Genomic DNA, 26,666 nt, shown 5'->3' on the forward strand with positions numbered 1-26,666 from the left:
TCGAGCAGGAGAAGCTTGCTGATCAGTTAAAGGGGCGGCGTTCTAAGAATGGACCGACTGTTGAATTCATTGACCATATAAACAAGAGGGAGCATGTACACCATGGGCTATAGTCAGACTGGCCACCGGGGTTAATCCCTCTGAGACGCTGTGTTGGTCACATTTTCACCTCATTTTTAAAGCATCATGTAAATAATTCAAACCAAACTTATCAGAAACTTGTCAGTGGGTGAAGAACTACAGAAAATGGCACAAACCCCTTTGAGTCTGACCCCTGTCCAATCTGCTAACATAGGAGAGGGAGTTTACGTCCGCCACTAGGGGGCGATCAAGATGTTTTGGCTTCACTTTTGAGGAGCTGCCATATCTTCCATCTTCTCATCTTCTCATACGCTCACAGGGCAGCTGTCGACTTGTTGCCAAACCTGCATGGATGTGGAAATCGTGTTTTCCACACAGGTTTTACTCTGCAACCCGATTGTGTAAGTGGCCGCATGTCAGAGATATTTCACACCCAGTCAGAGGGAAAGAGGTGGTGGAGGCAGGAGGAACCACGAGAGGTCGAGGAACCGTGAGGCAGGGAGAGCTGCTGGAGGAATCTCACAGAGAGACGTCGACTGTGTCTGAAATCACCAACTTGTTACAGTGATCACATCGGGAAAATGACGACAATGACCTGTAATGACGTCATTGTCGCAGGATTACGACGTACAATAACAGTAACGTCAATTTCAAATCTCAGTTTATTTATTGGTCGTCTTTACACGTAGAGATAAAGTTGTTTGTCTCAGTTTGTGTTGTGTTGTGATGCTTTGCTTTTATTTACTTTTGTTCGACTGGTCGGACTGTTCCTGCTGCCTATCGCCTCTCGTCTCACTGCCACGAGTGCAATGCATGATGGGACAAATTGCTCGGTTAGTGACTGTGGGCTTTGCACTATTTCTCGAGATGCATTATGGAAAACAAAGGGAGTGAAGAAATTCACTAAATGGCCATCTTATGATATAGTGATTGGTGAATGATTTCGGACAAAGCCCAAGTGTGCAACAACTAGTGGCAAAAACTTGGACTATGGGCAGAGAAGGTCTCTGGTTCGACTCCACGGAGAGACAACCAAAAGACGAACCTGGATTGATCTGTCCAAAAATCCAAGAGTCTCCTTACCCTGTCTAGTGCCCCTGAGCAAGGCACCTTACTCCCCAAACATCTGCTCCCCGAGTGCCGTACATGGCTGCTTACTGCTCTGTGTGTACTGAACCAGATGGGTCAAAAGCAGAAGTTAAATTTCCCTACCTGCATGAGTGTGCCTTTGCATGTCTGTGCATGTGTTTGGGACACCCCCATCTTTGACTGGAGGCTACAGATGCCATCACCCTTATCGCTGTTAAAGCTTTAGTGAACATAGTTTTTTTGACGTGGGCTGCTGCTCAGTTTAGCTGAAGCGTGATGCTCAAGCATCGAATGTCTATCACCTCTTTGAATAACGGCTCGTCACTGAAGCGCAATGAATCCTGGGATGGCCTTCGATTCTCACAGGTGGAAGGACGCTGCGTCAGCCGGAGTTTGAAGGAGCAATCGAAACGAGACAATGGAGTCGTGTCACTGTGACGCAATCGGTCTTGAAACGATTTTTCGATTCCACTTGAGGATGAATTGAAGCCGGTGGCCTTGATGAAAATAAATGAGAACATCTGAAACACTGCAGCAGTGTGGGCAACAATAATATAAAGTGTGTGATATAGTAAACGGCCCAGAGCATGAAGCCTCATTACTAAGGTCCTTTAACACATCTCAAACACTCACACCCCAACACAGAACAGCATCTGTGCTCAGAGTCCACGTGGCTGATAAAGACATCAACCATTAACTTGTTATCGATCGATGGAGGTTAGACTCTCTGGTGTCTTTATCAAACTTGAATGAAATAGTTTCATTTGGTGATTTTTTTTGTTTTTTATTTGACTACATTTTTTTTTGATTTTATTTGAAACACACCGGGATCAGAAAGCTTTATTGTCATAGGACAAAATAGAGCAACGAAAAACAATCCATACATACACATATCTGTCCATATTCATAAATTATGAATGATAGTAAAAAAGAGAAACCAGTATCATATCAGAAGCATCCTAATCGGCAAAGAATATTGAAAAAGATAAAAAAATGTTGCTTTTATATACATAACCACTGAGTTTTAAGGCTTTAGTTTATCTTTTTAAAACTCTATTCTTCATCGATAGACAAAAGTCGAAGACCTTTTGCTGCTGTTATTTTTCAAACTAAACCTTCTGTTTCTAAATCCTGGCATCGAGTGTGTGCAACCGTTGCAACAACAAACACTCTCTTAAAAAACCACAACTCTATTTCTGGACATGATTCATAGAAATAAGAGGAACAAGAATAAAGAACGTCTGTCACGTATCTCTTTCTGGTCAGTGTGCACAGATTAACTGATGAAAAAATCTAAATCAAAATCATAACTATGACATGTAAATGCACTTGTGTGGAACAATGTCATTCTTGCGTCGATCCAAACAAAATGTGTTGAGCAGCTGATTTCAGATCCACACACAATGGCAGCCCCTTTTTTCAAAAGTGCACGACGACCGCCACGGTCCCACATGAGGCAGGATCCAAATTTAACCGTTCCTGACCTTTTTTCACTTTGAAGCGGCTGATGAATTGTGCAAAACCCTGCTCGGCCACACCAGTCTCCATTGTCTGATACAGAGCAACATAACCCTGGCAGCAGACAATGGAGGGTCACCGCGGAGGGCCTGAAATAATCATAACAATGACAGCTCCCATATTTATAGTTGCAAAGAGACTCTCGACCACAGAGTGTTTTGTTATTAACAGGAAGAGCTGCTCCCCATGATACACTTCTCTTTACTGGGCGAGTCGGAGTGGCAGGTTTCATTGTTTTCTCCAGCGAGGCCGTCAACCACCACTAAAAAACTCGTGATGAAACTTTAGCTGATAGTTGAGGTGGAAATGTGAAAAAGCTAAAGTTCCACCGTTCAGAGCAGATCGGACTGAGCATCGGTGGCGAGGCAGAGATCGCTGGGTCAGTTCACATCTGCACGGCTCTTCCTGAGTGAAGCTCAGAAAGCAGCCATCCAAAACAGGCACTGCGACACACACACACACACACACACACACACACACACACACACACACACACACAAAGGGGAATGAGGTGGTTGATGTTACATACGGGGTGACGACAGGGGGGGTCGAGTTTTGCGGCCCAATTTCCCAGAAACGAAAGCACCTCTGTGAATCGGGGAAGTCACTTGATTGTTTGCTATCAGGTCCCCGGGATGAGCAGGATGTAGAAAATCAATGAAGTGGTTCAGATTAGCGGTGCAAGCCGTGGCCTGCAGATGCAACCCTCGCTGTGACTCAGAGCAGATACCGAAGGTGTGACACGCTGTGGTTTGGCTCACTCTCCAGCTCGTCAACAAATACACAAGCGGCGTGGTAACACAGGAACTATCACCTCTGAGATCGCTGGTTGGTGTTTCTGCACATGGGCCTCGCAGGCTCCTCTAAGGAGGACTAATCTTAAAAAGTGATTTAGCATAAAAGTTTAATCTCCACTTTGACCTCACGACCTTTAAACAAAGGGCGAGACTGTTCCCCACTAATTTATCCAAAGAGATATTTCTTCCTTGACCCATTTATAGCCATTGAGATACAGCAGACACGACTTCACATCCTTCCTGCAAGAGGAACCCCCTGTTCATCCGCTCGTTTGCCTCGATAGTTTCTGAGGTGCGACGGCAGAAAACTGTTCAGTCAGGGTTTTCTTTTTTGTCCCCCCCCCTCCCCCCCCCCCCCCCCGACCCTTCACCCAGCAGTTACAGGAACAGCTGCACAAGTTGATGCACAGCACGCCCTGAAAAGAGATCTGAAGTTTGTGAAGGTTATGAAGATTTTTGGGGGGGAAATAGTCAATTAAGTCACAGGACAGTTCCCTCACTCAGACATTGATACAATCATAAAAAGAGAAAAATGCATATTAGAGCGGTAAATACAATAACATGAGCCTGTGGTAGTAAACATGAGATTATTATTATTATTATTTGCTCTATTAAAATGTCGGAAGTTTTTCAAATGTATAAAACAGAGGATATTGATGTCGTTAATGTAGTTGTTATTTTTTAACCACGCCTGTACATCAGCTGTGCCTGTTGCCTGTGACCTACATGCACAGGGTGATTCATTATATTCAGCCCAGACTCAAAACCATAACCAAAACAAGTCTCTTAGAAATCAGTCCAGTTTTTTCCAGTCCGGCTGTCACCAGGGTTACTCATTCAAAGATTAAAAAAAAAAGAAAAAGCAATTAACATTTGAACATCAGCTCACAACTAGAACTGGAGCAGGTTTCAAAGGATTTCAAATAGGTGCCAAGAGGATACCAGAGAAGCTAAATGTAAGACTTTACAGATATCTAAACTAGGGGAATATAAGCGTGACACAATCCCTCAATTCATTCCCTAAATGAAGCAAACAGCTCAATACAGGAAAAAATATTCTATAGAGTATAATGATAAAATATGAGAAATTCGTCTTGATTTCGATCAGGATATATTAAACACCAAAGAATAAGTAAACAAACCAATTCTGATCACGTTTTTGATTTCAACTTATATATTTATATCACGTTTTAATACTTCAGCCTCTGTGACACGCACTTAAATAACTCCCCCAGACTCCCGGGTGTCCATCAGCTGCCGGAGCTGTAGAGACATCATGGACGCTGATGGCAGACCCTCCTATCTGCAGGGCACACACGACGATGCTGTAGCTCAGCCACGCTACTCAACTTTATCTGTATCTTTCCTGAACTTGAACAGGGCGGTTCAAGGGGAAACACTGTAATAATAATACTAATAATCATACATTTAAAAAAACAGGAGGCAGAGGAGGCCTGAGGAGAGAGGGGGGGGGGGGGGGGGGGGGGATTCAGTGCACCCTGCAGATAAGGGCCGAGCTCCAGCCATGAGCTTCCTCGATAAAACACATCAGGAGCAGATACAATATCTATCCGGCCTCTCAGCCAATGGGAGGCCTCTCCCAGTGGAGGGAACTGTGGCAGCAGGATTAATCCAGAGCTGGCACGACTGTTGGTGAATCAGCACCAGTGTGGTTGTGTTGACTAAAGAGTTTGTAGTATCTATATCCTGTCCATGCCAAACTGTCATGGGCGAGGCTGTGGTCTCACTGGTGTCACACGGGGTTAAACTCGGCTCTTATTTCTCACTGTCGAGATCTTCCACGACTCGGAGAAGCTCTGCTCGTTCCATCACATTCAATGTCAGTGTCTACTCTCTTTCATTCACATGGAATTAGGCTGAGCACTCAGATTCTTTGACGTGTTGCATTTTCTATGTGAACCTGGATGCAGGTCTTTTGAATTCCCCCCACGCCACAAGGTTCACATGACTGTTTCCAGCGCCACCCAGTGGTTAAAGACTTGCACTGCTGCCATTTCTCTGTGTCCGCACCACTATGGTGAGATCAACTTGGACTGGGACCCAGAGAGCACATCCTTCCACCAAGGTCCAACCACCAACCACATTTAAAATCAATACATTGAGATTTGTATTTGGATCTGCACCAAAGTCCCCTCAACATCAAGATCCATTCATTATCTTTAGTCCATGAAAATGTTAAAAGAAATTGCACTGATAAAGAAAGTGACATTTTTATGTTACAGGTTATTCGTCAGATCATGCCCCACCCCTATTTTCATGAAAAGGAGTTGATTAGTTCTTGTATAATTCTGCTAACAAACAAACAGACAAACAAACAAATAAACAAAAACATAAAAAACGCAGCTGAAAATACAACATGGTGTATAAATCCTTGTGAGCGTCTCTCCAAGGAGAATAACCCCCCCCCCCCCCCCCCCCCCAAAACATGTTTAGTCTACTTTTGATATTACAGAGGAAATGGACATCAAAAGGTGTGGGTGGGCTTCAACCCCCCCCCCCATCCAGACCCAGCTGCTCCGGGTCCATCATTTCCTGCTTCCCACCCGACGAGCCAAACAGGAGCCTCCAGACGGACTCAATCTGCCGGGAATGTTTTCACTGGTAACTCGAACAAGTAGACGGCAGATGTTCAAATCAAAACGAGAGACAGAGCCTCGGACGCGTCTCGAGGATTTTTTTATGTAAAAGAAACAGTGAGAGGAAGCTGCTCAATGTTCAATTAAAATGTTTATGTTTTTATAAAAAGGGATCAAGGGCAAAGAATCTGCTTGAAACATACAAACATCCCCAAAAGCAACATGGTGTCTCACTGTTGCTGCATGAGCTTAACTGGATTTCTTGTAAACTTAATAAATTAAAACTTGATGAGAACCATTGTAGGCAGTAATAATGTGCTGTGATCGTGTGAGCCGAGGAAGCAGCGAGGCTTCAGTGCTCTGAAAACATTCTTTCAACTTCCTCGATCCAGTTACACAGAGACTCTTCCTCGAAGTCTCTGCGGAGGGAGAAGCACAGTACAACACGTTTCAACAGTGTTTTCATACAAGAGGTCACATGTATAAATGATAACAGATACTAACTTTATAATTACAATTACTCTTTAGGAAGTTAACCAAAGACTTTGATGAATTTGCTCTAAGGTGCTGAAGGCTCTGCTCAGCTCGGCCTTCTCCAACACTTTCAGGAGCCGTTCTGGAGGATCCTTTACCCACTGTCTCCTGTTCCATGTTCCTCTGACATCTCACAGCCTGAGGGGGAAGCGTTATCTAGGACATTATTGCTTATTCTCTCACATGGGAGTTCACAAACACATCAGCAGCATACAGTCGATCTCCCAGAATCCTTCAACGTGGACCCTACCTTCAAATGTTGACGTTATTATTAAACTTTTCTCCCCCAGAAGTTGAGCCACCTTCTTCCCCTCCTCTCTGTTCCATCGGCACGACCGCCTGCCCTGCTCCTCCGCCTCCATCACCTGTAGAGCATCCAGAGCAGTAAATCAAACGCACAACATGAGCACCGCGGCCATCTGAACCAACACCAAGGTGTCTGAGGTCAGATTCCACATAGGGTCCCCACAGCTTGCGGGAGGCTTGAGTTTAAATTCTCCCTTTGACACCACGTCCTGGTAAGATGTGTTTGTGATGGACGGGCAGAGATAAAGTCACGTCAGAGTGACTGTCACCGTGCAGGAAGCTCAAACTGTGTGTTCTTTACCTGGGAGGGGGAATGTGAGCGCAGGAGTTTGGAGACCCGGTGAGAGGTCAGGATGGTTTGCAGGGACGGCCGGTCCTTCGGGTTGGTCTTGAACATGTGCTTCACCAAATACCGCAGCTCGTAGGGCAGGTGCTCGGGGAGGGGGGGGTACGCGCCCCGGCACACCTTCAGAATCAGACTCTTCCAGCTGGTTGCCTGGAACTGGACGTCAACAGAGAGGGTGTGAGGAACATCTCAGCCACGTAAAAATACACAAGAGGATAATCTGACTCAGCTGAAGCTACCGGCCCCTCCATCATTCCACAACACGCACCTCGCTGCCCCGTAAGACTGCGAGCAAGTATTTCATACAATGATTCATTAGAAGTATTTGGAGAAAGGCCCAGAGTCAAACAGAGGGAGCAGGTAGGAGGAGGAGGAGGAGGAGGAAGAGGAAGAGGAGTACCGGGTGTCGCAGGGGGCAGAGCTCGTAGAGAACACAGCCCAGAGACCACACATCACTGCAGGACACATAGAGCAGAAGAGAGGGTTATTCATTCACAGCAGACATTCGTCATGTGCTGCCAAAGAGAAACAGCAGCGGCTGACACACACACACACACAAGCTGCATATTCAGAGCTGAGCCACAGCTGTTTTCAGAACGCCTCATTGTTGGTGCATTGACTGACTATCCAGAGTGTCCACACAACACACACACACACTGCATGTTGGTATTTAATTCATAAGTTCGATTTCTGGATCGGTAACAAAACAGAGTCAATAAGAAGGTTTCTTCTTAATCAAACAATTCACAATGGGCAACAGAGGGATGCTGATTTAAAATTATATTAATAAGTTTCTACATTTGAAGAAACTGAATCTAATGTTACAGTGAACACATCGAGGAGTCAAAGGTGTTTTTCTTCTGTGTTTCCCTTATCATGATGAGTTTGTGATATCTACATTACTTCAACATTACAAATTCAAAAATGTTCTGGTGCACTGATGATGACGTGTAGTTATTGAAGTTGCTTCTCTGGTTTCTTTCTTTTTTATTCTTTTATTTAATGAATAATGTTGTTTGATTCAGGACACATTCATTTATTTAATTCTGTTTATTTTGGTCGACATATAAAAATGTTTACTGAAGAAATTGGTACAATACCATGAAGAAATAGGTAAAAAAGAAGAGCATATATATATGTATAGACCAAGAACGAGAAGGTAGACGCAATAAGTAAAAGACAGAAACAAGGACGAAACAACAAAGTATATTTCTTAAACGTAATATATACTGTGCACAATAATAAAATAAATCAAAAACAAATTTTCTATGATCATTTAATGTTGTGAAGATACACTGCAGCTCAGACTGACCTCTTATTGTTGTATGGCTTATTGTCCCAGATTTCAGGAGCCACGTAATATGGCGTCCCAACGTAAGTTTGAGCGTAAGCCTTCGAGCTGCAGCACAAAAAGAACAAGCATAAATCAGAAAAGTACCTTAATTTAAAATGGGGAAACTCTAAACTGCTGCCACTCTGGTTTTCTCTGCTCTACCTGTTCAGAATACACGCCGATCCAAAGTCCCCGAGCTTGATTGTCCCATTATCTGTCAGGAAAATGTTCTGGGTGAGGAAATGACAAGCGGCGGTTTAACATAAAAACCCGAACGAGGGCAGCCGAGCGTGGAGAAATGATGACATTGTGCAGAAATGCGAGATAATGTAGCGATCGACTCTCGATCAGCAGTTTTATCATTGTTCATTTCACTCCACAGCGCTCACGCTGATTAGATTCTATCAGCACGCAACCGACCAATAAACAAAGTTATTGACTTCGGATTCAGACAGCAAATATGAGCAAAGTCTGATCCTCCCCATGGGTCCGTAATGCATGCTCCAAGTATGAAAACAAATGATTTATTCACAGACTGAAATCTATTCATATATATATATATACAGTGCCTTGCATAAGTATTCACCCCCTTTGGACTTTTCTACATTTTGTCATGGTATGACCACAGATTAAAATTTATTTCATCGTGAGTTTATGTAATGGACCAACACAAAATAGTGCATCATTTGGAAGTGGGGGGAAATATTACATGGATTTCACAATTATTTACAAATAAAAATCTGAAAAGTGTTGAGTGCATATGTATTCACCCCCTTTACTGTGAAACCCCTAACAAAGATCTGGTGCGACCAATTGCATTCACAAGTCACATTTGCAAGTCACATAATTAGTAAATAGGGTCCACCTGTCTGCAATTTAATCTCAGTATAAATACACCTGTTCTGTGACGGACTCAGAGTTTGTTGGAGATCATTACTGAACAAACAGCATCATGAAGACCAAGGAGCTCACCAAACAGGTCAGGGATAAAGTTGTGGAGAAATATGAAGCAGGGTTAGGTTATAAAAAAATATCCAGAGCTTTGAACATCTCTCTGAGCACCATAAAATCCATCATAAGAAAATGGAAAGAATATGGCACAACCGCAAACCTACCAAGAGGAGGCCGTCCACCCAAACTGAAGAGTCGGACAAGGAGAAAATTAATCAGAGAAGCAACCAGGAGGCCCATGGTTACTCTGGAGGAGTTGCAGAGATCCACAGCTGAGGTGGGACAACTATTAGTCGTCTACTCCACAAATCTGGCCTTTATGGAAGAGTGGCAAGAAGAAAGCCATTGCTGAAAGGGATCCATAAAAAATCCCGTTTGGAGTTTGCCAGAAGCCATGTGGGAGACACAGCAAACATGTGGAAGAAGATGCTCTGGTCAGATTAGACCAAAATTGAACTTTTTGGCCTCAATGCAAAACGCTATGTGTGGCGAAAACCCAACACTGCCCATCACCCTGAGCACACCATCCCAACAGTGAAACATGGTGGTGGTAGCATCATGCTGTGGGGATGCTTCTCTTCAGCAGGTACAGGGAAACTGGTCAGAATAGAGGGAAAGATGGATGGAGCCAAATACAGGGAAATCCTTGAAGAAAATCTGATGCAGTCTGCAAAAGACTTGAGACTGGGGCGGAGGTTCATCTTCCAGCAGGACAATGACCCTAAACATACAGCCAGAGCTACAAAGGAATGGTTTGGATTAAAGAATGTTAATGTCTTAAAATGGCCCAGTCAAAGCCCAGACCTCAATCCAATAGAGAATCTATGGCAAGACTTGAAGATTGCCGTTCACAGACGGTCTCCATCCAATCTGACTGAGCTTCATCTTTTTTGCCAAGAAGAATGGACAAACCTTTCCATCTCTAGATGTGCAAAGCTGGTAGAGACATACCCCAAAAGACTTGCAGCTGTAATTGCAGCGAAAGGGGGTTCTACCAAGTATTGACACAGGGGGGTGAATACTTATGCACCCAACAGATGTCAACTTTTTTGTTCTCATTATTGTTTGTGTCACAATAAAATTTATTTTGCACCTCCAAAGTACTATGCATGTTTTGTTGATCAAACGGGAAAAAGTTTATTTAAGTCTATTTGAATTCCAGTTAGTAACAGTACATAATGGGAAAAAGTCCAAGGGGGGTGAATACTTATGCAAGGCACTGTATACACACACACAGTAATTTGAATGTCTAGAAGCTGCTGTACCTTGGATTTCAAGTCTATGTGCAGAACCCGTTTCTCGTGGATATGCTTTGCACCCGCACACATTTGAGCAAACCACCTCAAGATCTGGGAAATAAAGAGTGAAATTTGTTAAGTAAATAAAGTTAAATTGTGAGAATAGCTGAATGTATTTGAGGCCTCACATCATCGAGACAGAACTGCATAGAGCAGGTCTCCTCTGCTGCAGAACTCCATCACAATACACAGGAGGTCATCAGCTGAAATCAGAAAAACCAACCACGTTGTTTATTGTGTAATCAAAATGATAATAAGTGTGTCGTTTTTATTTATGCTAAATACAGTAGAGAGTCATCCACTTAGACAAACATGTTGTTAAGAAATATAGATCCTTTTCAGAACAACTAGAATTAAAGAAAATATAGGAATAAATACAACCGGAGCCAGTTTCTGGTTGAATTTAACCCTGAGGCTAAAATGTATACTTGGAAACCATCTGTATATAAATGAGTCTGATCATGAAGTTTGTGATAAGTTTGATAGTGAAACATGTGATTGTGAAGTGCAATGGGAGGTGTCTGTTACATCTTTGTCCTACTATAGGTTCCTCACTAGTAGAGGTCATATTTCAACTAGATTTAGGGGGAGCTAAATTATGGGATGGCTTTTCACAGATGTCAAGCAACTGTTGTTCAATGTGAATGTAATGCATATATGTATATAGCTATACAAGCAATACTACTAATTCTACTAATTCTTAATTAGTAAGCCATGACTGTGTGCCAGTTACATTGCATGAACAGCAGGACCCTGAAACTGAAGCAGCTAAATGAAATTCAGCCATTATGTATTTTAAATTATATTTATTTTTCATTTATAGTACTTATTTTTACGATATTAATACTTTTACTGTACTGTGAAGTGTTAAACACCCACTAGATGGGACCAGAGTCTCTAGTATAAGCATTATCTGTTGCACTTCTAAAGGTGCTTTATGAAACAATTGGAGGAGCTATTCTACTACCACCCAACTAGTATTACTACCACTACTACTTCTTATTTCCCTGTCTTTGTCCCAGTAAGCCCCCACAACACCAGGACCCTCAAAATGAGGTCGCTAGATGACATTCAGTCCTCATTATTGTTATTTTACTTTATGTGGATGGATCTTTCCTACTGGGGCATATTCAAATCTCTACTCTCTACTGCACTGGCAAATACTCACTGGACTCAATATCTCAAAATCTATCTGTATTCAGATGGTTGTACATGTATCTGAAATATCATACTGCAAAACTCTGAAAGCGCAAGTGTGAGGAAGTTGAAGTTTAATGCTGTTTTAAAAAAGAGCACTTATCACGTATTTCTAACAGACAATTACGGTCGTGTTTAGAGTACAATTTAAACTTTTTACTACTCCTTTAAAAGATTAGTAAATACCAAAATGGAAATTGTTAAAAAAACAATTGATTTATGATGTTATTTTTAGGCCTGGCAAGAGTTAAGGAAAGAGGTTTACAGACAACAATCAGAATCTGTTTATAGGAGACTGTCGATGATGTAGAGAACCTGATGATGCTGCTGCACTGCATTCCAAACTGGATGAAAAACTAAGAATGAAAGAAATGTAGAACCGCCGTAAGCAAGATTATAATGTCAGAGTGTCATGAAGGATGTGAGGATGTTACCCCGTTATGAAAGATGCACATAAAGACACATTCAACAAAGTATATTTATCAGTTTGTATTTCACAGGATATCTTAATTTAGATTCCACCACCACAACATGGAGCTGTTTGACATTAGTTCAAATTTAGAGAGTATACATCAATATCTGCATCCAGTTGTTCCCGGTTCATCTTTCTTAAAAATCAACAATTTCCGAAGATATTCACATAACATTTTATAAACACAAAAGGTGACATTTTCCTTGATCCACCCCCTTAATTAAAAATCGCCCCAAAAGTGAATGAGGTTTTTTTTGGGGTCCAGACCTCACCCTTCTATGAACCAGACTGACAGGGGTGAAAATCTTCATAGGAAATACTGGGTCCTGGGTAGAATCCAGTTAATATTATGATTCCTTCACCAAAGAAGTTCCCTTGAGTCCATTCTCATCAGTGAACCAAATGAAAAGATAGATTGACCAATGCTCTTATATTTAGTGCTATTGATCCCAGAACCACTTGGTAAGAGAATGACCAGCCTGGTATCCTCTGTTTTTTTGTAAGTAACGACAAGCTTTGCAGGCATGGTCTCTGCCAAACCAAGACCGATGAATTCTATATCTATTTTTCCAGTCAAAGAATCTCATGTATTCAGTCATATTCTGGTCTAGGTGAAGGAGCCTCTCTGCCAGCTCCTTTGGAGTGGAAAAGTCATCGACATGAATGAAAGAGTCTCGTGGGATATGGTCCTCGTAGTTTTCTCTTGAGGTGCCAAGAACTACTGGTACAGTTCCCAGTCTCATAGGATTGAATACCTTCTCTGTGATATAATCTTTGTACTGAGAGTTTTCAAAGGAGAGGTAGAATTTACAACTAGATAGAATGTTTTCATAGTTTTGATAATCTAAATTTTTATCAAAAGCCTTCCCATAAGTTTCTATCTGGATGTGTTTTTTCAGCTCGTTGTAGTACTGAACTCTTTTGTGCCCCTCCTGCCAGTTGCTCACGATCCAACAGACCAACTTGTCCTTGGTTGGCAGCTGGAAACTCTCCACCTCAGATGTTTGTGGCACCAAATGCCCATAAGGCACTGGGACATGTGAATCTGAGCGATAACAGGATGTCAAGTTGAACAAGTTATCAAGTTCGGGTAATTTTCCAAGGTTTGAAGGTGGCTCCATGTTCATCCAAACCCATTTCTGAAACCAGGGACGTGGCTCACTCGGCAAGTTTCCCAGATTTCCATTAATGTCCCTGTGGTGAATGAAAACCCCGTGGGCTTCGTGGTAAAGAGACTTGTCATCGGTCAAGCGGCATCCTTTATATTTGAACATATCGCAGGTGAGATCAAATTTGAGACCAAATGGCCAAGTCCAAATCAAGAGAAGAGTATCAGGCTCAGCATCCACCGGTACTTCCACGTGCTGCTCCGAGGAACGGTTTAGGTTTGAGCTCTGGTTCTGTGCTTCCACAGGGCACTCACAAGAATGATTGCCTCTCTTCAGATAATGACGAAAATCCGGGTACTCGATTCCCAGCTTGTAATATGTAAAAAAAACTAACAGGAAACACACCAACAAGAAGCATCCGGAGGCAATTTGCCACTGACGAGACATCTGGCAGCTTGAGAGGCACATGGCTCACCTCTGGAGAGAAAAAAAGTTGTGTTTTGAACATTTCTGTATTCACAGGTTTTTACTAAAGCACACTAATCAGTCAAAATATTATATAACTTTTAATTTCAATTTCTGAATCTGCCTTTAACAGCTACTGAGTTACATGAATGTGTGAATTTTGACGTGTGGTGTTTTTTAATTGACATTTATCAGTTCTGCTCTTCATCTAAACTAGTGCAAAGTGCAAATGGGGAGGCAGCATAAAGAAAATGGACGCGGGGCGACTGGATAGGCTGGTGAGGAAGGCGGGACTGCCTCACAACAGTGGCAGAGAGTAGGACCCTGAGTAGGTTGCGGACTATCTTGGAAGATGAGCACCATCCACTACACAAAACTCTCATCGGGCCGAGGAGCTTATTCAGTGGCAGACTCCTGTCACTGTCATGCTCATCGGACAGCCTGAGGAGGTCCTTTGTACCCAGGGCCATTCAGCTACATAAGGCCACGCAGAAGAGCGGGGGGGGGGGGGGGGGGGGTGATCTTCCCTGCATGAGTCTACCTCAGTCTTCTCATCTCATCTCATTATTATACCAACCCACTGTCCATCCCTTTACTGGCTATACTAGCCCCATGCACAGACTTTACCACTACATGTTCTTATATATTTAGATATTTATATATACATTTTTTTTTTTCTGCTGTTTTTATATATGGGTGGATGACATGACGCATGTTTTTGCTGTAATTAAGTGTGAATTTTTATTTAGAAGCATTTTTTCCACTTAACAACACATGGATGTGAGGCATATTATGGTACTTTGTTTTAAACATATAATTTTTTATGAAATATCTGTTATGTTTTGATTATATTTAAAGGTGAATACGCAAAATGTCCTGCGGTGTGACCGTAACATAGGTGAAGGATTAAACTAACATATTAACAAAATAAACCAGAAATATCTTGAGCACCTAATAACTGCCTTGGCATTATATTGTATATTATGACTTTATTAATATTAGGTTTTAATATGCACAAAACTAGTATATAAGTATTTACAGCAAAATAACTTTTGTAACTCAAATGCTGTCCTGTAGCCTGGATGCCAGACGAACTTAGCCCCGCCCACAACATTTGGGTCGGGCAGTTCGGTCTGGAGTCGCTCCATTGGGAAAAAATTATGGGGCGTGTTTCAACTGACCAGGAAGTAAAATTCCTCTTCGCTCAATTCTGTCAACAATCAGCCATAACCCTAACTTAGCCCATCCACCAAGCAATAGTGGGAAGAAAAAAGTGTGGCAAGCCAAATTGAGAGCCAAAGTTAAGAAGCTAGAAAAAGAAAACATGACGCTTAAATCAGAGCTGGATGTCATAAGAAAATTGAACAGCAAAATGAGGGTCCAAAAGCATCGCTCGAGCAAAAATAAGGAATCTGCCCGTCAATCCACCATCAGACGAGCAAAGAAAAAGGTTGCTACAGAAAAAAAACAACAAGTAATTCATTTTCTTACCAGAGATGAAAACAGTAGGCTCTTGGCAGGAAAAAAGGATACAGTAGGGCGGAAAAATAAAATGCAGCGGCGTGTTCTGACCAACACATTATTGGAGCTCCACACCTGATACGATCTGATACGCCAAGGAGCTCCACACCTTGGCGTATCAGATGTCATACCGTCAGTTTGTGAGGTACAGGCCCAAACACATCACTGAGGCCAGACCCACCGACAGGAATTCTTGTGCGTGTTATCAGCATGCATCTTCTCATAGAGTGTTTGGTACGCAAAGGCATGATCACAACCAAGAGCCTTTCCAATCTTCTGTCTGAGATCACGTGCAATGCTGAAGATCAGCAGTGTATGAAGAGGCAGTGCACAAACTGCTGTTTTGATGAGGTGCAGCTCAACACACATGACACCTCTGAATTGGCAAGGTGGGAGCAGTGGCAGCGAGAAGATGTGACTGTGGGGGACAAGGTGTATAAAAACTGGGTGAAGAAAGGGGTGACTGGAACACTGGGACAACTTGCAGAGGCCTTCAATCATGTCTTGGAGTCTATAGCATCCCACCAGTTTAACTGGATGCACCAAGCAAGGGAAATAAGGGAGTTGAAGGAAAATTTGGAGGAGGACGATCTAGCTTTACATATAGATTTCTCTGAAAACTATGGTTGTAAACTTAATACCGAAATACAGGCTTTTCACTTTGGTGGAAGTAGGAGCCAGGTAACCCTTCATACAGTGGTAGCATACACCAAAACGGCCACTCGGAGCTTTGCAACCATCTCAAAGTCTCTGAGGCACGATGAGCGTGCTGTGTGGGCTCACTTACAGCCAGTTATTGAAGACCTCCAGATGCAGCATGGCTCACCGTTTGAGTCACTCCATGTAATAAGCGATGGTCCTGTGACGCAGTACCGCAATAAAACCAACTGTTTCCTGATGAGCACTGTGCCATTTACCTGGGGGTTCCAGAGTGTAATATGGAATTACACTGAAAGAAGTCACGGAAAAGGGGCTCCTGATGGGGTAGGAGCTTGTGTGAAGCGGATGGCAGACCAGGTTGTCCTAAGGGGACATGATCTGCAAACTGCTGAGGCCCTGTTTGACTTCTTGTCCAGCAAAGATGGGATGAAAATCCAAATTAAATGGATAGAGGAAAAGGACATTGGTGAATTTGACACACTGCTCCCTCCTGTCCTACCAGCTGTGAGAGGTATACTGGGCACACACCAGATTTTCACAACGACACCAGGGGAAATATTTCACAGAGAAGTCAGTTGCTTCTGCAGCTATCCCAAAGTGTGTGACTGCTTCAACGTCACACAAGTCACAATGACCACTGACAGTCCAGGTAAAGAGGTGAGCCCAGTCCCTCCCTCCACAGAAGAAGATGATGAAAGTGACCAAGACGTGTTTGAGGTGGGAAGGTTCATCATTGTCAAGTATGATGAGAAGCGATATGTGGGCCAAATCTCAGATATTCAGGGAGAGGACATACAGGTGAATTGTATGGTTCAGAATGGACAGAAGAATACTTTCCAGTGGCCTGACAAAGATGATAGCATCTATTACTCACGTACAAACATATTTGGGGGGATTTCTGAGCCTGAGCCCTGTGGTAGAGTCGCAAAACTAGCCAAACTGGATTGGATCATGTTCAACACATAGCTTTGCCAAACATGATTTTCTAACATGATTTCAATGACATTCAACTGAGAAGCAAGATTTGTTTTGTCTTCTTCTTTTTGACGACTGATGCAATTATAGAAGTGATGCCTCTAATATGTTGATTATTCAGTATGTCTTGTTTACTTTTAGTTCGAATTCATGAATTATTTAAAAATTGTTAAGTTAAAATGCAAATGGGTTTGTTTGTTACAAAAGTTCTTAATACATTTGACCAATAAAGTTCATACAATGTCTCATCTCGTCCTGTGGTGTGACGGCACGTCCTGTGGTGTGACATAACTTCAAATACAATTAAATGACTTTTCCTAATGTTAACTAACTTTAATTATTATGTGCATATGAAAACATTGCATAATTTAACTATCAAAAGGAAAGCAGACATTTTCATTAGGTTTTTTTTTTCATTTTACAGAATATTTCCACTAGAGTGAGTGGTGAAAGATGGCACAAGTGAATAATCAAATAAAAAAACTGCTGTAAAAAAAAATAATATGCAGAATTTTAATATACATTCTGAAAGATAACTTCTTAAACTTAAAACATACCTGATTTGTATTTGAAAACAATAATAGTAAAATATTTAAATTTTGTCATATTGTCATGTCACACCGCAGGACAAATTATGGCTGAAGCTACACGAAAAGCTTAAAAAATAATGAAATATACAAATAATCCACGGAACACAACAAGTTTTAAAAAAATCAGCATTTGAACATTATAATTTCATACAAATGTATTCCTCATTAGAACTTTATTTAAAAAAATACTGTTTCACCCTTATTTGTCAACTACCCATCATATACATTTTATATTTTATTGTACTATCCACTCCAGCAGCACAAGAACACTTTCCTACTGGACACTGACACAATCACATCATTTCATTCCATTCCTGTATCTGTAAATCTGTTCTCCGTATGTGATTTATGAATGTATGTCAGTGATGTGTTAAGTGTACAAGCTACTGGATGATCTGAATTTCCCACGGGATTAATAAAGTATCCATCTATCTATCTATCTATCTCTCTAATGACAGCATCATTGATGGGGATGAGTCCTGGTCACCTCTGCTACAGAGCGCTGGTTGTCTGTTTATTTAGGTTTAGTAATATTAAACCTGTTGTTTGTCCAAATCACTCCAGCCTCTGTGTGTCCGTGACTCTCCCCCAGTCTCAGCTCCTGCTTCAGCTCAGGTCTTTTGACAATTTTTTTATTTCTCTTTTCGTCCGCCTACCTGTATCGAGCTTCTCTTCATTACACATTTTGACTCCTAATATCTTTAAGCCTCAACATTTGTTGCATTTGTTGTCAATCTGACAACAGTCATTTGAGTATGATCACTTGCTTGTACACAAAATACTTGTTTATGCTTTTACTCCAGTGCAAACAATTGCAACTGGACTCAGGCCAAAGGTAGAGGTTTTTTGGAAAAGTGTGGTTGCCAGGTTTTTACATCCAAAGCAACTTACAATTAGTGCACTCAACATATATGAGGGGCCATTTAGGGTTTCAGTATCTTGCCCAAGGACTCTTTGGCATTCACAGGGGAAGGCTGAGGGATTGAACCACTAACCTTCTAGTTATGTTTTGACAATAAAGGACACGAACTGTAACAGGTTATTCAGAAAAATCTAATATTGGTTGGTCATCTGTCCACGTCCCTTAGTGTCGAAGGTGGACAGGTTGAACAGATTCTGAGGGTTGTACAGTTCCTCCATGAACTCACCCTCTCTATTGTCTGTAAAGTATTTTTCTGTACCAAATAAAAACATCTAAGGGATTAGAACAGAGGAATGATTGGTTGGATTCATTTGTAAAAATAACAGTATAGAATAGAAAAGCAACTGTATAAAATATATGAAGCAGGAGCTTTGTTGCAGGATCTAATATTTGAAAATGTAATAAAAATGTGTGACGGAACAAGCTTCAAAAGTACAAAGGGAAATTCTTGTAAACATCTCAAAATTGATTTGAAATCTATAAGGAAATTCACTTACTAATGAACCATTTGTTTAGCACAATTTACAGACTCTTCTGTAACCATCAGTAGGATCCATTGAATAAGAGGAGGAGAGCAACAATCTCACCTTGAAGTTAAAAAAAAAATTCTTTAAAAATGTAATATTGCTCAACATTTGTCTGAAATTCTGTAAAGGCAGAGTCTAAAATGTCCTTTGATTCTTGACAAGCTGGTGCTTTCCTGCATTGTCCAAGAACAACGATCACATGTGAATGGTGGAAAGGAAATAACAAGAATTCAGTTATAACAGGTTTAATGTTTGTCATCTAGGCTCCAACTTAATCACTCCCCCTTATGATGAAACGGGCATGATTGGAGTGATAAGCAAATACTTGTAACACTATCTCAATATCTATATGAAATCAAATGGTTGTACATGTATCTGAAATATCATACTGCCCAACTCTGAAAGCTCATGTCTGAGGAAAATGAAGTTTCATGCCGTTTTTAAAAAAAGAGCATTTATCACGTATTTCTAACAGACAATCACGGTTTTGTTTAGAGTGCGATTTAACGAAGTTTCTGTGGTGATTGTGTTAGTTGTTGTGTGGTTTTTGCTGTGTTCTCCTCCTTCCCTTCTGTTTCTCCCTGTGTGTTGTGTGTGGCAGGGGGCGTGGCTTGAAATGGACATTAAAAAGGTGTGGGGGGGGCTTCCCACCCGACGAGCCAAACAGGAGCCTCCAGACGGACTCAATCTGCCGGGAATGTTTTCACTGGTAACTCGAACAAGTAGACGGCAGATGTTCAAATCAAAACGAGAGACAGAGCCTCGGACGCGTCTCGAGGATTTTTTATGTAAAAGAAACAGTGAGAGGAAGCTGCTCAATGTTCAATTAAAATGTTTATGCTTTTATAAAAAGGGAACAAGAGCAAAAAATCAGCTTGAAACATACAAACATCCCCAAAAGCAACATGGTGTCTCACTGTTGCTGCATGAGCTTAACTGGATTTCTTGTAAACTTAATAAATTAAAACTTGATAAGAACCATTGTAGGCAGTAATAATGTGCTGTGATCGTGTGAGCCGAGGAAGCAGCGAGGCTTCAGTGCTCTGAAAACATTCTTTCAACTTCCTCGATCCAGTTACACGGAGACTCTTCCTCGAAGTCTCTGCGGAGGGAGAAGCACAGTACAACACGTGTCAACAGTGTTTTCATACAAGAGGTCACATGCATAAATGATAATAAAAACTAACTCGGCAAATTCTGTTCCTTCACCACAGATCCGACACATATCAGATGTTCCTGCAGAACTAACTCTAATCTGCACACAAACACATACTTTAACATTAACACAGGTTTTAATGTGAATAATCATTGGATGCTACATTTGGTTTAGCAGCTCATATTCTCTTCAAGCAAAACTACAGCTACTCACATCCTCTCATGTATATTGTATTATATTTGATTTTCTTTTTCTTTATTAAAAAGTACTTTATATATATGTCTCTCTTTTTCTTACTTTATATTCTCTGACATTGCTCTTATTGCTTTGCTGAGCTGACCTGACACTTAGAACTTTGAATCACAGAAAAGGGCAGAAACAAGGCTGCTCACGTGTCCTCGTCATCAGAGCGCGGCTCCGATCGCTCCTCGTCTTCGGCCTCTTCCGGCTCGGGACCGTCAGTGTCGTCCCCCCGCGGCTCGGAGAGGGGTCCCATCAGCAGGTTGTCATCTGAAGTGAAGACAACACCACAGACAAACATTTATTGTGTATCATCTACTGACATAAGTAGATGAGTAGATTAAGTCATAAGGGAACTGTTGGGTACTGGAGGAGGAATCCGCTCTCTGTGTCACTTTATAATTACAATTACTCTTTAGGAAGTTAGACAAAGACTTCCTCTAATTTCTGTTGATTTGTTTTGCGCCACAGCAAATGTTCTTCTTTTCTAAACAACATGGAATGGATTTGGTTAATTGAACAGACCTCCTCTGTTAATTATGAAGGTGCTGAAGGCTCTGCTCAGCTCGGCCTTCTCCAACACCTTCAGGAGCCGTTCTGGAGGATCCTTTACCCACTGTCTCCTCTTCCTGGTGTCGTCTGCAACCTCCGACACACCTGAAGGAAAGAGAATAAAGTTGTGATATAATGAGAGTAAAGAAAAAACAAAAAAATGAGCAGTAGAAATCACAACAATAATGTGTAAAATTACGATTTTATTCTTTAAATCTCATTTACTCGATTGTAGTATTTCCTTCTTCAAACTTATTAAACATTTTTGTACAATTTCAGCAAATGAAAATGTTGACACCCCGGTTTTACCTTCATGAGTGGCTCCTCCGAGGGTCCGGCCGGTCGATGCCATGCTGTCAGATGAGATGAGGCTGGCGTTGGCCAGCACCTGCAGCACGGTGTCTGACGGCTCAGTGGCCCACTGCTTTCTGTGGCTGGGTCGTGTGCGTCCACCATGTTCCTCTGACATCTCACAGCCTGAGGGGGAAGCGTTATCTAGGACATTATTGATTATTCTCTCACATGGGAGTTCACAATCACATCAGCAGCATACAGTCGATCTCCCAGAATCCTTCAACGTGGACCCTACCTTCAAATGTTGACGTTATTATTAAACTTTTCTCCCCCAGAAGTTGAGCCACCTTCTTCCCCTCCTCTCTGTTCCATCGGCACGACCGCCTGCCCTGCTCCTCCGCCTCCATCACCTGTAGAGCATCCAGAGCAGTAAATCAAACGCACAACACGAGCACCGCGGCCATCTGAACCAACAGCAAGGTGTCTGAGGTCAGATTCCTCATAGGGTCCCCACAGCTTGGGGGAGGCTTGAGTTTAAATTCTCCCTTTGACACCACGTCCTGGTAAGATGTGTTTGTGATGGACGGGCAGCGATAAAGTCACGTCAGAGGGACTGTCACCGTGCAGGAAGCTCAAACTGTGTGTTCTTTACCTGGGAGGGGGAATGTGAGCGCAGGAGTTTGGAGACCCGGTGAGAGGTCAGGATGGTTTGCAGGGACGGCCGGTCCTTCGGGTTGGTCTTGAACATGTGCTTCACCAAATACCGCAGCTCGTAGGGCAGGTGCTCGGGGAGGGGGGGGTACGCGCCCCGGCACACCTTCAGAATCAGACTCTTCCAGCTGGTTGCCTGGAACTGGACGTCAACAGAGAGGGTGTGAGGAACATCTGAGCCACGTAAAAATACACAAGAGGATAATGTTAAGACCTCGTAATTTAAGACATTTTCCCTTGTGCTTCCTGCTTGTGTTTTTTTATGTCATGTCTTTCCCCCTGTTTATTTATGTTGTCATGTGCTTGTTATGTTTATGTTGTCAGGCCATGTGTGTTTTGTTATTGTCCTGAGACTCCGCCCTCTACTGTTTCCCGCTCTTTTCTCCCTCACCTGTTCCCTATCGTCACCCTGAGTGTTTGCCTGATTTATTCTCCTGTGTCTTGTCTCTGTTCCCCCTTCTATTTAAGCCCAGTCTTTCTGTTGTCGGATTGTATCATTTTTTCACTGTGAAGAAGCCATGCAAGGAATAAAGCATGCAATAAAGCTAAAAAATTCATACTGCAATTTTTTAGCTTTATTATCTGGTATGATTTTTGACTCTCTGTTTTTTTTAGCCTCTTTGTTTTTCCCTTTTTGGAACTCTATTTTGCCAAATTATTGAATTGGTTTTTCTGTTTTTTGCTCTTGTAATTTTTTGCCTTTTTGGATCCTTGGTTTTCCTTTTTTTGCAGTAAAAAGTATTTTTTGCATCCTGGTCTGCAATTGGGTCCTTGCTCTGTGAAAGCCTAACAGATAATCTGACTCAGCTGAAGGTGGAGGAGGAGGAGTACCGGGTGTCGCAGGGTGCAGAGCTCGTAGAGAACACAGCCCAGAGACCACACATCACTGCAGGACACATAGAGCAGAAGAGAGGGTTATTCATTCACAGCAGACATTCGTCAGAGATACAGCAGCGGCTGACACACACACACACACACAAGCTGCATATTCAGAGTTGAGCCACAGCTGTTTTCAGAATGCCTCATTGTTAGTGCATTGACTGACAATCAACAGTGTCCACACACACACTGCATGCTGGTATTTAATTCATAAGTTCGATTTCTGGATCGGTAACAGAACAGAGTCAATAAGAAGGTTTCTTCTTAATCAAACAATTCACAATGGGCAACAGAGGGATGCTGAATTAAAATTATATTAATAAGTTGCTACATTTGAAGAAAATTAATCTAATGTTACAGTGAACACATCGAGGAGTCAAAGGTGTTTTTCTTCTGTGTTTCCCTTATAATAACAAGACTGACCTCTTATTGTTGTATGGCTTATTGTCCCAGATTTCAGGAGCCACGTAATATGGCGTCCCAACGTAAGTTTGAGCGTAAGCCTTCGAGCTGCAGCACAAAAAGAAACAACAGTGAAGGTTAAAGTGCAACAACAAGCAAATCAGAAAAGGACTTTAATTTAAAATGGGGAAACTCTAAACTGCTGCCACTCTGGGTTTCTCTGCTCTACCTGTTCAGAATACACGCCGAGCCAAAGTCCCCGAGCTTGATTGTCCCATTATCTGTCAGGAAAATGTTCTGGGTGAGGAAATGACAAGCGGCGGTTTAACATAAAAACCCGAACGAGGGCAGCCGAGCGTGGAGAAATGATGACATTGTGCAGAAATGCGAGATAATGTAGCGATCGCATCTCGATCAGCAGTTTTATCATTGTTCATTTCACTCCACAGCGCTCACGCTGATTAGATTCTATCAGCACGCAACCAACCAATAAACAAAGTTATTGACTTCGGATTCAGACAGCAAATATGAGCAAAGTCTGATTCTCCCCATGGGTCCGTAATGCATGCTCCAAGTATGAAAACAAATGTTTTATTCACAGACTGAAATCTATTCATATATATATATATATATATGAATAGATTTTTCAATTCATTCAAATTACTGTGTAATTTGAATGTCTAGAAGCTGCTGTACCTTGGATTTCAGGTCTCTGTGCAGAACCCGTTTCTCGTGGATATGCTTTGCACCCGCACACATTTGAGAAAACCACCTCAAGATCTGGGAAATAAAGAGTGAAATTGTTAAATAAGTAAAGTTAAATTGTGAGAATAGGTGAATAGAGTCCTGGTCTTACATCATCAAGACAGAACTGCATAGTTTTCTGCAGCCGGATCCTCTGGAGCAGGTCTCCTCCGCTGCAGAACTCCATCACAATACACAGGAGGTCATCAGCTGAAATCAGAAAAATCAACCACGTTGTTTATTGTGCAATCAAAATGATAATAACTGTGTCCCAGATGTTTCGTGGAGGGTTTTAAAAGGGCTACGTGTGGGATTACCCTCGAAGGCCTCCCTGAAGGCCACGATGTTTGGATGTTTCATTCCGGACAGCAGCACGGCTTCTCGCCTTGAATTCTCCATTTTGGACCGGTTCTATAAAAATGCAAATGCAATCAAATTATGCAAAACAAGCAGCCTCCATGTTTGCGTGCAGGCGGGAGTCGGGTTATTGGGAATGGACAAACAACATTATTATCCGATCCCAGAATATGGAAAGTCTGGTTTCAAATAGGATCTGTAGAGTGTTAGCGTGCAGAGCATGTTTGTTTTTTCCAAATACATTGTAATAAAGATACAGCTGTTTATTGTTTTATTACCCCAGCCACAGAGGAGGTTATGTTTTCACCCCCGTCTGGTTGTTTGCTTGATTGTGAGCAAGATAACAGAAAAACCACATAACGGATTACCATGAAACTTGGTGGAAGGATGTAGTGTGAGTCCGGGGAAAACTTTTTACATTATCTCTGAATTCCCAGCTAATAATTCCCAGTTCTTAATAAAAACAAAATCGGGCATCTTTAGAGGACTGATATCTGAGTGTGTTTAAATTGGTGCAGCGCTTGATTGAATTCACTGGGCCTTGAGTTATGCGCTGTATGTGCTTTGTTTATATGGCACCTTTCTTAACAATTAAAAGGGCTTTATTTGTAAAGCACTTTTTCAAAATAAAAGTCACACCGCTTTCACAATAAAAGCACGAGCAGAGATATTAAAAGGAACAGCATATCTGTGATTCTACATACCTTTGAGAGCTGGATTTCCTTGAGCACATATTTCTGCTGAGTGTTTTTACAGCAGACTAACACCGCCCGGCCGAAAGAGCCCTCACCGATCACCCGCAGGAGTGAGTACGTCTCCATGGCGCGTGTTTCACAAAAACTAACAAAGAACGAACACAATCAAAGACAACATCAAAGGCATCTCGCCAGTGGAGGCGCCATTTTATATCTGCAGGTCTTGTTATCGCAGTCTCAAGTGTTCTCGAAAAGAAGGACTAACGGGACAAAAGACAGAGGATCTACCTTTCCTCGTACTGTTTCTGTTTGACCGACACTTCCTTGTTGTCGTGTGACGTAGGGGAGACGTCGCGCCCGTACTGCGCAGCGTCACCGCTAGATGGCAGTAGAGTACAATGCAATAACGTGTCCTGTCAATCAAATGGTTGTATATCACAGTATTTCAGTTTTTTTGTTATGTAGTAAATTCCTATTTTATGTGATGCACGTTATATAACGTTATTATTCCAACAGTATTGCAGGATATGTTCATGTTGTTGTTAATTATTTTAGGTTGTGTGGAAAGGTCATCTGACTTTTCATCTGAGGGTCCAGGATTCAAGGCTTTATTACTTTTTGCCTTCATATCGAAACTCATACATTTGTATTTTCTAAATCAAGTTAATTCATTTTCATTATTAAATTAATTAATGCATGCAGTCAAAGTTTAATGTAAAACAAATCCAGAGAAGCCCAACCTTCTGGTAAAACCTCCAGATCCTCAGAGGACATGAGGATGGAGCTCTGACTCTGTTTTAATGTGAACTCTTCCAATCATCCTTTAGTTTCCTTTTATTTTCATATGAAAATTTAATTATGAGATAAAACCGTGCAAACTTTTAGGATGCTGTACTGACGAAAACTAAAAAATAATGCAGATTTAACATGATGGATTACAACTTCCAAGAGTCTGCTCATAGATTTTCATATCACCAATCAGTGAGTAGGATGCGCTGGCTGATTGGAGCAGGAGAAATGCATGGAAAATAATGTATAACATGCATTTTTATACGGTCAGGACAAATGTAAAGTGAATGTGATTTATAGTTATGGAGCTGAAACCTGAACACACATCGTTAACTTTCAACAGAATTCCCAGAACATCTTGCACTGCATAAACCAAGCGCTCCACAGCCAAACGAATGCGTCCCAGGTCCAAATGTCTAATATTTGCCCCATTACGTCGTGTGTTCCGCTCCCTGACAGGGTTCTGGTCTCACCTATCAGCACGTTGTCTTCCTCAGGAGGAAAATAAAAGCCGTAATGAGGTAAATATTGGGCATCGGTGCAACAGTTTGTCCGCAGC

The 26,666-nt window shown here is 41.9% G+C and overlaps 3 protein-coding genes across 4 annotated transcripts; all 3 read right to left on the bottom strand.

Moving 5' to 3' along the window:
* Positions 1–6,225: 6,225 nt before the first annotated feature.
* Positions 6,226–11,418, bottom strand: LOC128440419 (serine/threonine-protein kinase Nek3). Its single transcript, XM_053423117.1, has 8 exons — positions 11,406–11,418; positions 10,818–10,901; positions 8,764–8,815; positions 8,581–8,667; positions 7,669–7,723; positions 7,224–7,424; positions 6,867–6,981; positions 6,226–6,501 (listed from the first exon to the last, which is right to left on the bottom strand). The coding sequence occupies exons 1-8, from the start codon at positions 11,416–11,418 to the stop codon at positions 6,353–6,355; spliced, it is 756 nt and encodes a 251-aa protein (XP_053279092.1). The 3' UTR covers positions 6,226–6,352.
* Positions 11,419–12,521: 1,103 nt separating this feature from the next.
* LOC128440332 (4-galactosyl-N-acetylglucosaminide 3-alpha-L-fucosyltransferase 9) lies at positions 12,522–15,777 on the bottom strand. Its single transcript, XM_053423020.1, has 2 exons — positions 15,585–15,777; positions 12,522–14,105 (listed from the first exon to the last, which is right to left on the bottom strand). Exon 2 carries the CDS (start codon positions 14,094–14,096, stop codon positions 12,960–12,962), a length of 1,137 nt encoding a protein of 378 aa, XP_053278995.1. The 5' UTR covers positions 14,097–14,105; positions 15,585–15,777; the 3' UTR covers positions 12,522–12,959.
* A 4,278-nt stretch (positions 15,778–20,055) lies between these two features.
* On the bottom strand, positions 20,056–25,642 carry LOC128440331 (serine/threonine-protein kinase Nek3). Of its 2 annotated transcripts, XM_053423018.1 has the most exons (14): positions 25,607–25,638; positions 25,328–25,463; positions 24,584–24,677; positions 24,379–24,476; positions 24,219–24,302; positions 23,752–23,819; positions 23,544–23,630; positions 23,073–23,127; positions 22,183–22,383; positions 21,826–21,940; positions 21,546–21,731; positions 21,210–21,341; positions 20,837–20,954; positions 20,056–20,390 (listed from the first exon to the last, which is right to left on the bottom strand). In XM_053423018.1, the coding sequence occupies exons 2-14, from the start codon at positions 25,442–25,444 to the stop codon at positions 20,324–20,326; spliced, it is 1,422 nt and encodes a 473-aa protein (XP_053278993.1). In that variant the 5' UTR covers positions 25,445–25,463; positions 25,607–25,638; the 3' UTR covers positions 20,056–20,323. The 2 variants fall into 2 exon arrangements, with proteins under 2 accessions (XP_053278993.1, XP_053278994.1); XM_053423019.1 differs by having other exon boundaries at positions 21,546–21,713; positions 25,328–25,642.
* Between the last annotated feature and the right edge of the window lie 1,024 nt (positions 25,643–26,666).

This window comes from Pleuronectes platessa, chromosome 5 (genome assembly GCF_947347685.1).
Source record: "Pleuronectes platessa chromosome 5, fPlePla1.1, whole genome shotgun sequence".
Classification (NCBI taxonomy): Eukaryota; Metazoa; Chordata; class Actinopteri; order Pleuronectiformes; family Pleuronectidae; genus Pleuronectes; species Pleuronectes platessa.